At 43.5% G+C, this 13,917-nt stretch overlaps 1 protein-coding gene across 4 annotated transcripts in view; it reads right to left on the reverse strand.

Moving 5' to 3' along the window:
• MCC (MCC regulator of WNT signaling pathway) overlaps nucleotides 1-13,917 on the reverse strand; it is a 478,671-nt gene that overhangs the window by 70,581 nt on the left and 394,173 nt on the right. For all 4 annotated transcript variants that reach the window (XM_054488736.2, XM_054488737.2, XM_063665146.1 and 1 more), the window contains 3 exons: nucleotides 2,791-2,937; nucleotides 1,724-1,813; nucleotides 496-644 (listed from right to left, as the gene is read on the reverse strand). In XM_054488736.2, the coding sequence (XP_054344711.1) occupies nucleotides 496-644; nucleotides 1,724-1,813; nucleotides 2,791-2,937 (386 nt within the window). The remainder of the gene's footprint in view (nucleotides 1-495; nucleotides 645-1,723; nucleotides 1,814-2,790; nucleotides 2,938-13,917) is intronic.

Below are 13,917 nucleotides of genomic sequence, written 5' to 3' on the forward strand. Positions count from 1 at the left end.
GATTGCCTGTGCTGGTTCCAGTAGCTCCAAGAGCCTCTAGTATGCTGACTCAACATTCCAGAACTTCCTTCTGGGGTTCTCTGCAGCACAGGCCTGCATGCTTGGTAGCCACCTGTGACCTACTTGCCATTCTGTAGGGACTGCTCCCAGGACTCACTATGTAATTTGCAAGGTCCAGTGTGAAACGAAAAAGTGGGGTACCTTGTTTAACAGTATTAAGAATTTAAAACATTGACAGCAGAGCAGTGAAGCAAGTATGGTACCTTTCTAAGCATAATGCCCATGTGAATGCCAGGTCACAGCCATGATGGCAGCTGAGACTGTTGTGAGCACTCCTCTGATGACCAACGTGGTAGGAACTTCCAACCCCACCAGGCTGACAGTACTGCTCTATGTCACAATACATAAGCCACCTTGAACAGATCTTTGGAAAGAGAAGTGAGGAGTAGCACCTCCTCCCTGCCCCAGAATCAAATCGATAGGATCTCTCCTCACCTATTCAGCCGTTCTGTTTCCACCTCAAACTCTCTAATCTTGCTTTCTGAGATGGCAGATCCGTGTGAGTAGAGTGTCTGGAAAATCTCTTGGATATTGGAGCAGTCCTGAAGTGAGTGGGCCAGGTGTTCAGCCACACTGCTGGATACCTGCAAAAAGAAGCATTAATTCCCCTTTGGAACATATCATTTCAGAGATGCATGTTTTGTATGCAAAAGAATTTAAAGCTGATATTCCCTGAGAATCGGGGACTGGGAGGATGGTTACCCTGATGGTTCTCAGTTTGTAGGATAGAATCCTAGTATGAAAAGCTAACTATTAAATACTATAAAAGCAGTAGAAAAAAAAACCAGGATCAAAATATGGCTCCTTCCCCAAGCACGTGGTGCTGGGCAGCCCAGATGGGGAGATCATGCCTTCTTGGAGTTCCTTAAATTCTGAATGTTGAACACAGTCAGGATTTCTTTCCCCTATCCTGAATTCCCTGCTACTCCAGGCCACTGTTTTTGGTTTCTGTAGCCCAGGAGAGGGGCTGACTCCTTCATTTTCACAATTTGGCTTTGGCACGGAATCTGAATGCATGCATTTTTGCTCAGTGTAAAATTCTAAATTAGGGCCTTAAAATGCTATTCAGGCTCTCTCTGCCTCCGAGGATCAAATAGCTGGCTCTCTAAGCCTCATCCCAATCCTAAAAGATCCCTTAAAGAAATGAAACTACTCCTTTTCACCATCCATCAGCTCTTACAGTCCTAGGGGGTTCCCAGACTCCACAAATGAAAACTCTGGAACTAAACTGAAGGTTCTGGTCTTTCCTACCACTGGGCTAGGCTTCAAAGACAACATTCCTCCTCAGTGGAGAGCACATCCCCTTTCAAGATAGATGTGCAAAAGGCAAAGTTATTTTAGAGCTCTTGGTCTCTGGGGTAGCAGGGTGATATAAGACAGATACTTCAAGACTTTCACCTATATCACCAAGAACTGGACCTAAATCATTTGTTTCTGAATGGTTTCAAGGAAAGGAAAAAAAATCTCCCTTAAAGCTGAAGAAGTAATTCACCATATGGATGGAAATCATCATACATTTTAATTTAAGAAATCAGGTATGATTTACTATTATAACTAACTGGTTTATTGGAGATAGACTTTAGAAGTTCTTCTGTCATCTATAATCCATTGTCTGTGTAGCTCTGCTGGGTACTTTCTTGCCTTGCTTCTCGTCAACACTCACCCCTATGCTACTGATTTCTGAGCCCAGGACTGGCCGATCAGATGATGATGATTCGGACCTTGTCTTTGATAGCTTCACCCTCTCAGCAATCTTAAAAAAGAAAACAAAACGTTATAGAAAACTACACACCACTCCTCAGACAAACTGTTGGGACTACGTTTACACAGGGCTACTTTTTAGCCATGTCAACTAAATGAATAAAGAACTTCTTAAGAACAGCTCACTTGTCCAATTTTTCTACCACCAGCTTAAGCCAGGGCCTTTCAACTTCAGCACTGCTGCTATTTTGGCTTGGATAATTCTTTCATGGGGGTCTGTCCTGTGCACTGTAGGACATTTAGCAGCATCTCTGGCCTCTAGCCACAAGATGCCAGTAGCACTCCAATTGTGACCATCAAAAATGTCTCTGGACATTGCCAAATGTCCCCTGGAGGAGGAAATCACTTCTGGTTAGAAAACCCTGGTTTAACCTAACTTATTAAACTTGATAGTTAAGAATCAACCTTACTGTGGTGGCTAGCAGAGCTACCAGGCAAGCCAACAGGCATAATTTTAATCATCTGAGACTGACTCAACATATGTACTGGGGGGCTGTGGCAGTGAATGAGTGGGGCTACTTCTCACAGCTGACACAGCCTGTCCATCAAAATCTATTTTTCTTTTTTTGTGGCAGAGCTGTCAGTCTTGTGAGTGGGGAGATCATTGGTTCATTACTCAAGGTCCCCAACTGGGCTGAACCTTAGTCTTTGAGAGCAACTCTGTCCACTGTGAAGTATTGGAGCACTTGACAAAATGTCTCACTCTCCGTAATGACTTGTCAGCTGTGACATTCTCCAGCTGGCTGATTAATGAGAGCTGGCGTCCAGGTTGCAGCTGAGAGAGACTTAAAACTATTAGTGGGTTATCTCTCCTTGCAGCTCCTACATAGAAGGCCTGCGTAAGGTCCCAGGGGAAGCCCCTTGGGCTGCCTCAGCTAAGGGCATGCCTGTACAGTGGCTAGGATGAGCCTGGTGCTTCCAGATAACAGGAGGTGTTCCTGCTCACCGGGTCCATCCCCAGGAACTCACCTTGGCGATGGGAATGTCATTGCTGCTGCTGCTTGTGCTCAGCTCCCCAGTGCTGGGGTTAATTGGGCGGTTGGTGGAAGTGAGGCGGCCAGGGCTGGAGGGACCTGTGGCCTGCACGCTCTGTAGTCGAGTTTGAAGCTCTCTGACCTGAAATCATAATGCTTTTAGACATAGTTGGTGGTTTCCCTGGCTAAAGAGCAAAACAGCCAGATGGGTAGGTGGTGGGGCTTTCATTTACATTGAGGGATCAGCCCACTGAAAAGCTAGGTTGGTTGAGTCCACATAAAATTCATTATATTCCTTTTTTTTGACTAATAATTTTTTTTTAATGAATCAGTTTCTTAAATCACATGTAATATAAAAAGTACATTTATAAACCAAAGTGATGATATTACTAGTTTTTATTTTTGCCTGAGTCACCATATTCTTAACTGAATCTGCCACAGACCATCATCTATTCTTCACAAGCATGAGGTAAACATATTATGTAAGGCACTGGAAGCTTCCAGGATGGATGACCATCTTTTTTTATTTTTATTTTTTTGAGACAGGGTCTTGCTCTGTTGCCCAGGCTGGAATGCGGTGGTGCAACCATGGCTCACTGCAGCCTTAGTCTCCTGGACTCAAGAGATCCTCCTGCCTCAGCTTCCTGAGCAGCTGGCAATAGGTGCACACACCACACTTGGCTAATTTTTAAATTTCTTTGTAAAGATAGAGTCTCACTATGTTGCCAGGGCTGGTCTTGAACTCCTGCGCTCAAGCGATTCTACCACCTCAGCCTCCCAAAGTGCTGGGATTACCGGCATGAGCCACCGTGCCCAGTCACTGGATAACTACCTTTAAGGAATGTTTATTCTTTCAGCCCCACTTGCCTGACTGTGCTGGGGACTGCAGACGAGGACCGAGGATGAAATCACCTCTCTTGGAATCATCATTTCAGAGCCCAGAGGAGAGAGGAATGATTTCAACACAAGTGCACTTGAGTGTTTTAAATTTCTATTTCAAGTGTTACGGGAAGCAGAAAAAGGGAAGAATGTAACTCCAGCTGAAGTCATCCAGAGAAAGCTGAACGAAGACAGTGGTACTTGGGCAATCTTAAAGGAGAACAAGTGAGGACATGGCTTTAGTGGTGATATGCTTGGGGGGTGAGAGTGGGGGGGTGAACAGGTGCTAGGATGATATGCCATGTTTGAAGAGGTGCAAGTTTTTCAATATGTGTGGTTTAGAAGAGGTGTCTGCATTGGGGAAAATATTAAGCTAAGAGAAGAAACACTGATGGAGCCAGCACCTTTTCCCCAAGTTACCTACAGAAGAGATTTTCCCTGGAATAGTAGGTAGGAATGTCTAAATAGTCCTTGTATATAAAAAAGAAACATGGGACCCTCTAAGTTACATTTAAAACGCGCATTTACCTGCACAAGAATTAAATGTCCAAATCCTGCTTCTCTATAGTTACAACTCTGTGACTTCCAAAGAGAGAAGTATTCCAAGTAGCTGAAGAGAGTTGCTAGAGATTGGTCTTTTATAACCTTGGTCGCAGTTTCAGCATGAGAGTGCAGTGTCTACCTGAAACGGCAAACTAACTACAACACCCAATGGTCCTTAGAAATGGACATCAGATTTTGTCGAGCTGGGAAGAGTTAGCACTAGGAAATTTAAGACAGGGCTTTCTAAACAGAATGGTGTACTAGAATCCCCCAGAGGGCTTGTTAAAACAGATTCCAGGGCTCTACCCCAGGGATTCTGATTTAGCAGGGTCTGGATGAAGCCCAAGATCTGCATGTCTAATAAGCTCCCAAAAGATGCTGATGCTGCCGGTCGGGGACCATACCTTGAACAGCACTGAGCTAAGGGACTTCCAAGGCCACAAAGCACTTTAATCCCATAGACAGGAAGAGTGGAGCCATGCCCCGGTGCCAGCCCTGCCACCAAAAGCCTTCTAGACAAGGGCAGAGAACAGGCACATGGCCCCTTCTCTAAAAGGCACTGGAAAGCTTTTCGTATTAAATGTCTAGGATGTCTCCATCCTGCTAACTTGGGAACCAAAAGTAATTGAAATTTCAATAATTCATCAACATATTAGAAGCTAAAATAGGAAAATTCCCTCAAAGCAAACTGCATTCAATAGTGGAACAACTCAAAAGTGCCTAATGCTCTGCCATGGTTCCAGTAACGGAGGATCGACGGAAATGCTTGCTGTCCTCAAAACAGACTAGACACAGGGCTAAACTCAAAATAGCCTAAAGAATAGGAAAATACATCCCTGTAGAAGCCAAATGGTACTGCTGATGAAGGATTACAGGACTCGTTCTGAAATGGTCCCTGACAAACCAAAAATGGGTACAGGGGTGGATACCTCATTATGCCACAAAGAGAGACTGGGCAAAGAGAGAGGGCTCATTCATTTCCTCAGGGACTGGGGGAAACCTCCTGGTGGAGACAGTGAATTTCAGTTTTTACTGCTGATGAGTCTGATAAGGTCCTGAATAATTAACAATGTTAACACCACTCCAAAACCTAAATGGTGTCTGAATTGCACTCAAGACAATCAGCGGTCTGTTCTTAGAATCCCTACTGGCCTACTCATCTTGCTTTTTTTTTTTTAATATATATCTCTATTTAAAAAAAAATACAGATAAAAAAATTCCTGGGCAATTTATAAAGACTTTATTAAAACTATCCATGTTTTAAAAACATTTCTTTTTCTAATCACAAAACATGCTCATTGTGGAAAATGTAGATGACACTAAAACATAAAAACAGTCAAAGTGCTTATGTTCTTTCTTACTTTACAGAGGTAATTACCTGTAATCATTTTCCTTGCCGTGTATGTGCACACATGTGCTTAAAATAATTTCTAAATCTAAATATCTACTTTCACTTTAAAAACTTTGGACCCAGAATATGTCTTTGAAAACTAAAGATGATAAACATGTTTATTTTGGGCTATGCTTTGTTATTTAATGATAATTGCTAGCCAGTAGAAACAAACCCAGCTGAAGGGAGTGCAGTGTGCCTGTCAGGGAAAGAAAGACAGCTGGTTAAGTGGCCTTCTCCCCCGTCTTTTGTTTTTTATTTTTATTTTTATTTATTTTTTGTTTTATTAATTTTTATTTTATTTTATTATTATTATACTTTAAGTTTTAGGGTACATGTGCACAATGTGCGGGTTAGTTACATACGTATACATGTGCCATGCTGGTGTGCTGTACCCATTAACTCGCCATTTAGCATTAGGTATATCTCCTAAAGCTATCCCTCCCCACTCCCCCCACCCCACAACAGTCTCCAGAGTGTGATGTTCCCCTTCCTGTGTCCATGTGTTCTCATTGTTCAATTCCCACCTATGAGTGAGAAGATGTGGTGTTTGGTTTTTTGTTCTTGCGATAGTTTACTGAGAATGATGATTTCCAATTTCATCCATGTCCCTACAAAGGACATTAACTCATCCTTTTTTATGGCTGCATAGTATTCCATGGTGTATATGCGCCACATTTTCTTAATCCAGTCTATCATTGTTGGACATCTGGGTTGGTTCCAAGTCTTTGCTATTGTGAATAGTGCCGCAATAAACATATGTGTGCATGTGTCTTTATAGCAGCATGATTTATAGTCCTTTGGGTATATACCCAGTAATGGGATGGCTGGGTCAAATGGTATTCCTAGTTCTAGAGCCCTGAGGAATCGCCACACTGACTTCCACAAGGGTTGAACTAGTTTACAGTCCCAGCAACAGTGTAAAAGTGTTCCTATTTCTCCACATCCTTTCCAGCACCTGTTGTTTCCTGACTTTTTAATGATTGCCATTCTAACTGGTGTGAGATGGTATCTCATTGTGGTTTTGATCTGCATTTCTCTGATGGCCAGTGATGATGAGCATTTTTTCATGTGTTTTTTGGCTGCATAAATGTCTTCTTTTGAGAAGTGGCTGTTCATGTCCTTTGCCCACTTTTTGATGGGGCTGTTTTTTTCTTGTAAATTTGTTTGAGTTCATTGTAGATTCTGGATATTAGCCCTTTGTCAGATGAGTAGGTTGTGAAAATTTTCTTCCATTTTGTAGGTTGCCTGTTCACTCTGACGGTAGTTTCTTTTGCTGTGCAGAAGCTGTTTAGTTTAATTAGATCCCATTTGTCAATTTTGGCTTTTGTTGCCATTGCTTTTGGTGTTTTAGACATGAAGTCCTTGCCCATGCCTATGTCCTGAATGGTAATGCCCAGGTTTTCTTCTAGGGTTTTTATCGTTTTGGGTCTAACATTTAAGTCTTTAATCCATCTTGAATTAATTTTTGTATAAGGTATAAGGAAGGGATCCAGTTTCAGCTTTCTACATATGGCTAGCCAGTTTTCCCAGCACCATTTATTAAATAGGGAATCCTTTCCCCATTTCTTGTTTTTCTCAGGTTTGTCAAAGATCAGATAGTTGTAGATATGCAGCGTTATTTCTGAGGGCTCTGTTCTGTTCCATTGATCTATATCTCTGTTTTGGTACCAGTACCATGCTGTTTTGGTTACTGTAGTCTTGCAGTATAGCTTGAAGACAGGTAGAGTGTTTTGAGAGTGAGAATCTTAATTTACAGGAATAGATGCAAGAAATGAAGGCTGAAGCCAATATGCTGAGTCAGCTTAGGCACAGCTTCAGAGAGAGGCAGAAACATAGTTAATAGAGTTCTCACTTTTATTCTCACCCATTGTAGTGGGTTGGATTATGTCTCCCCCAAAAGATATGTCCAAATTTGAATCCTCAGTACCCATGAATGTGACTTCATCTCAAAATAGGGTCTTTGTAGATACAACTAAATTAACGATCTCAAGGCAAGTTAATCTGATTTGGGTGGGCCCTATGTGCAATGACTGGTGTTCTTTTAACAGAAAAGGAAGGGATATTTAAGACAAAGACATAGAGACACAGGGAAGAAGGTCCTGTAAAGATGAAAGCAGAGATTGGACACAAGTCAGAGAGCACCAAGAGCTATCAGAAGTTCGAAGAGGCAAGGAAGGATTCTCTTTCAAAGTCCTTTGAGGGAGTGTGGGTCTGCTAACCCCCGTGAGTTTGGACTCCTAGACTCCAGAATTATGGGAGTTTGTAATAATTCAAATACTCTTTCTTCATTGAAGATTTATTTTTTTGAGACAGGATCTCACTATGTTATGTTGCCCAAGCTGGCCTCAATCTGATGGGCTCAAGAGATTTTCCCGTTTTAGCCTCCCAAGTGGCTGGGACTACAGGGGCATGCCACTGCACATGGCTATTTTTATTGAAGGAAGTATGTTTCTCTCTACAGAATATATATTTTGGAGTCAAGAGATAGCCAAGAACCAGGGCTAACCTGAGGCAGGGACTGATACTTGTGGGAACATCATTCAGCACCCTTCACAGCCTTTCTCAACTGGGGTTCCTCAACACCAGAACATGACCTGAGAGGCCGTTTTTTTCACTTCTCCTGAAGTTACTGCATGTCTGGTAAACATTACGATGGGAAACATGCTCTGAAAGAGGGGTATCAACAAGGAGTGTCAAAGTGCAGAAGAAGAAACCTGGCTGGCCTCTGCCTTCCTAGAGCAGGCAACGCTAGAACTCAGTCTTGAAGGCTGAGCTGTTCAACAAGCAAATAAAGAGGAAAAGATAATGGGGGAGACTCTGGAAGGTTCAAATAGGGAAATGGCATTAAAAGGCCATAGTTGTTTCTCTCTGGTATTTCTTCAAGGGTTTTGTAAAAATCATTTGATTAGAGGAGAAAACGGACTGAAGTAAGGAAGAAAAAGTTGGTGAGCCAAGAGCTCTACTGACGGTTCAGATGGGAAATTTTGAGGGCTCAAATACAGTCAGCAAAGTGGGAATAAGGATGGCAAAATACACTCTAGACCAGTACCATCCAACAGAACTTCCTGTACAGACGGAAATGTTCTAGAGCGGCGCTGTCTGCTATGGTAGCCTGGTGCCACACAGTTGGTTGTAAGCACTTGCAATGTGCCTGGTGTACTCAAGGAACTGAATTTTTAATTGTATTTTACTTTATTTAAATTCAAATCTAAATAGTTGTATGTGGCTAGTAGCTACTGTACCCATCAGTGCAGTTCTAAAAATATTCAAGGAGATGAAAAAAAAACAAACAACAAACACCCAAACTTGTGGCTGGGGTGACTTAGTGGATCATGGAGTTACTTAGCAATGAGAAAGAAAAACATAAAGAGAAGCTGATCTTTTCAGAAAGAAATGACCAGAGCTGAGAATGTCTGGAGCTGACAATGATGTGAGCTTTTGATATGCTGAATTTGAGAAAACAACTGGGTATGTAAGGGAGGGCTTATCAGTCAACAATTAGAGATGTAAGTCTGAAGGAAAGCAATTAGAACTGGATAGATAGATTTAGGAATGCCGGGCATGGATAACGTCCAGGAAGGAGTTGTGGCAGTGTGGTGGGCAGAGTGCCCGTGTGGAGCTGGCAGCAGCGGAGGGTCAGTGGAGGACAGGGAGATGGGGACACCTTTTTCTCGGGGAGAAGAGGAAAGGAGGTGAGGACGGGCAATAACAAAGGTGATTTGCAGACTGTCAGGGGAAGATGCTAAACAGGGACTCCCATCTGATGGCTTCTATTTTCTCTGCTAGGCATGAGGGGGGAATGTCAGAAACAAGAAAGGAGGCTGACCTAGGACCAAAAAAGAAAGAAAAAAGAAAGGAAGCTTACACGGCAGCACTGAGAGCTCAGTTGAGCTCTCTCTTTGAAGATAGTAGACTGAGGAACACACTGTTTTCTTCCAACTCTAGAGACCTCATTAAAATAATAGTACAAAATAAAAAAGGATTAAAACCACAACGGAGATAAGAATGTGCTTGGGGCATTGGCTGAAACAAAATTTGGACACGTTCCTCAACGGCCAAGTGAAAGGAAGAGCACTGATGAAAGACACTGAATAAAAAAAAGTCTATAATGTATACAAAGAGAGGCAGCCAGTCTACCCAGAAGGACGATGGCAGACTCTAATTCAGCTTTGGCAGAGAGCAGGAAGGACAAGAATGAGAACAGAGGCTTTCAGAGGTTAACAGAGGTTGCAGCTATGTAACCGTATACAACAATTGAAACTTCCCAGCACATGACAGCGTCAGCTAAAGTCAACAGGTGCTCCTCCTATTAAAAATGCATAGAAATGCTGCATGAAAAAAGGAACAATGAGAAATAAATTCATTGCCAAGGTCAAAAGACAGCAAAATCTCCAGGTGCCAGAAATGAGAAATAAGTCTGAAGGAGCTGCCAGGAGGTGGCGCCACCACAAGCCCAGGGGCTGTGAGCAGGGCACAGAATGAGAGCGTGGGAGGGAGGAGATGGAGGGCGCCTGCGAGTCTAGCTGCTTGAGCTGATCCCTCTGCCTCATGCCTGGAGCCTCTCTGCCAGACCCATAGGTGAAAAGCTGAAAGTGCTGTCCACAGAAGGAATCCTGAGGCTGTGCAGCGGAGTCAACCTTCAGAAACCAAAACCCCAGACCAGTGGCACCTTTGGGTGTGAGGTCCAAATTTATACTATCTGTATATTGTGGGACTCCAAACTTGACAAGAACACCGGAAACTGGTTTGGATTTTGCCAGGCCACCCACTGCCTCAGAAACTGCCTAATTTGTAAATCACCCAGTATCAAGAGAGAACAGGAGACTTAAGCTTCCCATGACTGGGAGCCCAGGTCCACAAAGCTGCCAGACACAGAGCGAGGACAACTACAGAGAGCAAAAGATAAAACAAGAGAGCCAGCAGTCTGAATCAGGAACTGAATTCACCCTAGGGGAAATGAAAATAAAGCAACTGGTAAACCACATCACAATAGGCACACTGAGGATCCTTAAGGAGATAAGGGGAATAATTTCCTTAAGATTAAGAAATAATGAAACAAAAACAGGCACCAAATCTTAAAAGCCTTCTTGCGGGGCTAGGCACGGTGGCTTTGGTGGTAATCCCAACACTTTGGGAGGCCAAGGTGGGAAGGTTGCTTGAGCCCAGGAGTTTGAGACCAGCCTGGGCAATATTGCAAGACCCTGTCTCTACAACAACAACAAAAAATTAGCCAGGAGTGGTGCGTGAGCCAGTAGTCCCAGCTACTCAGGAGGCTGAGGTGGGAGGATTGCTTGAGCCTGGGAGGTCGAGGCCATGGTGAGCTAGGATGATCATACCACTGGACTCCAGCCTGGGTGAGGCAATGAGACTGAGACACACACACACACACCCCTGCACAAACACACACACACACACACACTGCCTTCTCATGGGATAGAGGCATCTCAGGTTCTGTGGGTCTGTGGGTGTTGTTCTGTTTCATTCACTACTGCATTGCCAACACCTTCAACAGGGACTGACACAGTCTCAATAAAATCTATTGAATGCCACTAAAAAACCTATCACCTTAAAATCTAATGCCTACTTAGAATATTGTGGCAGGCTGAATAATGGCCCCCAAAAGCATCCACACCCTAAACCCTGAGAACTGTGAATGTAGCCTTGTATGGCAAAAGGGAACTGAGATGGGTAGAGTATCATGGATCATCTAGGTGGACTCAGAAGTCACAAGACCCCTGTAAGAGGGAAGCAGGAGTGCCAGAGTTAGAGCTCTGAAGATGCTATGCTGCTGGCTTGGGAGATAAACGAAGGGGCATAGTCAAAGGATGCAGGCTCCCTCCAGATGCTGGAAACGACAAGGAAGTATATTCTCCACTCCAGCCTCCAGAGAGATGCAGCCTTGCCGACACTTTCAGTTTAGTGAATGAGATGCATTTTGGACTTCTGACACCCTAGGTAAGATGATAAATTTGTGTTGTTTTAAGTCACTAAGTTCGTGATAATTTGTTACAGCAGCCACAGGAGATTATACAGCTATTATCAAGAGTGTGGGCAAAAATAAAGACCCGCTTAAAGATTAAGAATCTATCACCTATAGATCTTTGCTGAAAGAATTTCCTAAGAATACATGATTTTCAGTACCAAAAAAATTAAACCTGAGAAAAAGAATGGGATGAAAGAAACAATGGAAGTACAAGAGCTGACACGGATGTAGGTGGTGAAATACTCCTTTGCTGCTGTTGGGTGGAAGGGCTGGCCAGCTTTCCCAAAAGCTGCCCTGGGGTACTTGGTCAAAGCAAGACTACACACACTCTGAGACTCAGCAGTTTCACTCCTGGACATGCGATCCTGAGGAATTCCCACCAGGCTGGAGGAGACACGTGCGAGGGACTACGCCCTGGAGCACTGTCTGTGGTCATGGGAAGTGGGAAGCAATTTGATTGTCAGCTGCTGTAAATGTAATAGATGGGTCACTACAGAATGCTAGATGCCCTTAGACACACAGGACCAGATGTACACACAGCCATATGGACAAACCTTAAAATCAGAGTGCTGAGGAGAAAAATGTAAGAGAAGGCGACAGCACAGTAACATTTAAATAAATTAAAAGTAACACAAAACACTATCTTAGGACATGCAAAAAATGGGGGGAAGGGGATGGGATATTATATGGGATAAATTATTTGCAAGGAATAAATTAAAAGAAGGACCAGTGAATGTGACTAATGAATATAATTATCTTCTCTCTCTGTCCTGAGTGCCAAATTACAACGAAAGCCAGGCATGGTAGTGTGCACCTGTAGTCCCAGCTACTCAGGCAGCTTCTACGCAGGAGGATCACTCAGCCCAGAATTCAAGGGTCGAGTGCACTGTGATTACACCTGTCAATAGCCACTGCATTCCAGCCTGGGCAACATAGCCAGATCCCATATCTATCGTATCTATCTATTTATCTATCTATTGATCTCTCTCTCTCTCTCCCTCAATCAATCCAGAAGAAAGTAAATGATGCAAGCCAGGAGCATGAGGGATTAGGCAGAGTGGGCAAGTGAGATGTTGGGGGGATTTTGCCCTAGAACTGTCAAACACAAAGAGTGTGCCCAGAAGCAAGTTTCCAAAGTGGTAGGAAATTCCTTGGAAACGTGAGGCTAGGCAAGTATGAGACAGGTCAGCTGTGCGGACGCTTCAGTCTCTGAGTACAATTGTGGGAGCGCAGACCAGAGTCAGCTGATGAAGTCATCTGTGAATGTGGCTCACAGATGCGTGACAAGCAGGAAGGCAAGGTGGCACCGGAGTCCTGAGCAGGATCAGAAACATTTTTATTAGCCATAAAAGAAAGAGCCTGTTCTGCTGATGATGCGTAGCAGTGCTCACCGGGTAGTTGTAATTTCAGGCAATTAGGCTGTAATTCATAATTTCACTGTGTAATGGAGCTGGTTGAGATGAGATGATTCCCACACTACAGAACGGTGAGAATCACTAGGCTGGGAAAGCTCTACTTAATGAGCTTCATGCAGTTAGTCCCTGTGTAGTTTTTGGAAAGCTGCCATCTCGAAGTCCAGGGTTTGGAGATATTTTGCCGAGAACCACACCTCTTATTGGAGATTTTATACGATTTTTCTTAGAGCCCTCAAATAATCAGAATCTATTTACAGCAAATATTTCTTTCTTTCTGTAAATCAAATTTACATGGTGTTTCAGGATAGTGGTATTTTATTGTTAATGGCAATTTTGACTAGATGGAAACAGAAGACAGAGATCACAAAACAGAAGGAAAAATATCCAACAGCATTTCCATCTCTTGGTAAGTTTGATAAGTGTGCTATTTTCTCTTTTGTGTTATAGCCCACTAAAGTAGCTGGATGTGATTATAAAAATGGTTGCATCGGAAAAGGCCAGCATTTTGGCAGTCTTCCTTTTTTTGAGACAGAGTCTTGCACGACGTCGCTTAGGCAGTGTGCAGTGGCGCGATCACGGCTTGCTGCAACCTGTGCCTCCCGGGTTCAAGCGATTTTCCTGCCTCAGCCTCCCAAGCAGCTAGAATTACAGGCACCCACCACCACGCCTGGCTAATTTTTTGTATTTTTAGTAGACGCGGGGTTTCACTATGTTGGCCAGGCTGGTCTCGAACTCCTGACCTTGTGATCCACCCGCCTCGGCCTCCCTAAGTGCTGGGATTACAGGCATAAGCCACCGCTCCTGGCCAATCTTCCTAATTTCTTACCAGCTTTTTGACAAATTGAGTCAGCTTCTTTCATGACAGCGAAGAGCTAGCCTTGAAGCAGCCTGGCCTCCTCATAGGTATGC

Source organism: Pongo pygmaeus, chromosome 4 (genome assembly GCF_028885625.2).
Source record: "Pongo pygmaeus isolate AG05252 chromosome 4, NHGRI_mPonPyg2-v2.0_pri, whole genome shotgun sequence".
In the NCBI taxonomy this organism is placed as follows: domain Eukaryota; kingdom Metazoa; phylum Chordata; class Mammalia; order Primates; family Hominidae; genus Pongo; species Pongo pygmaeus.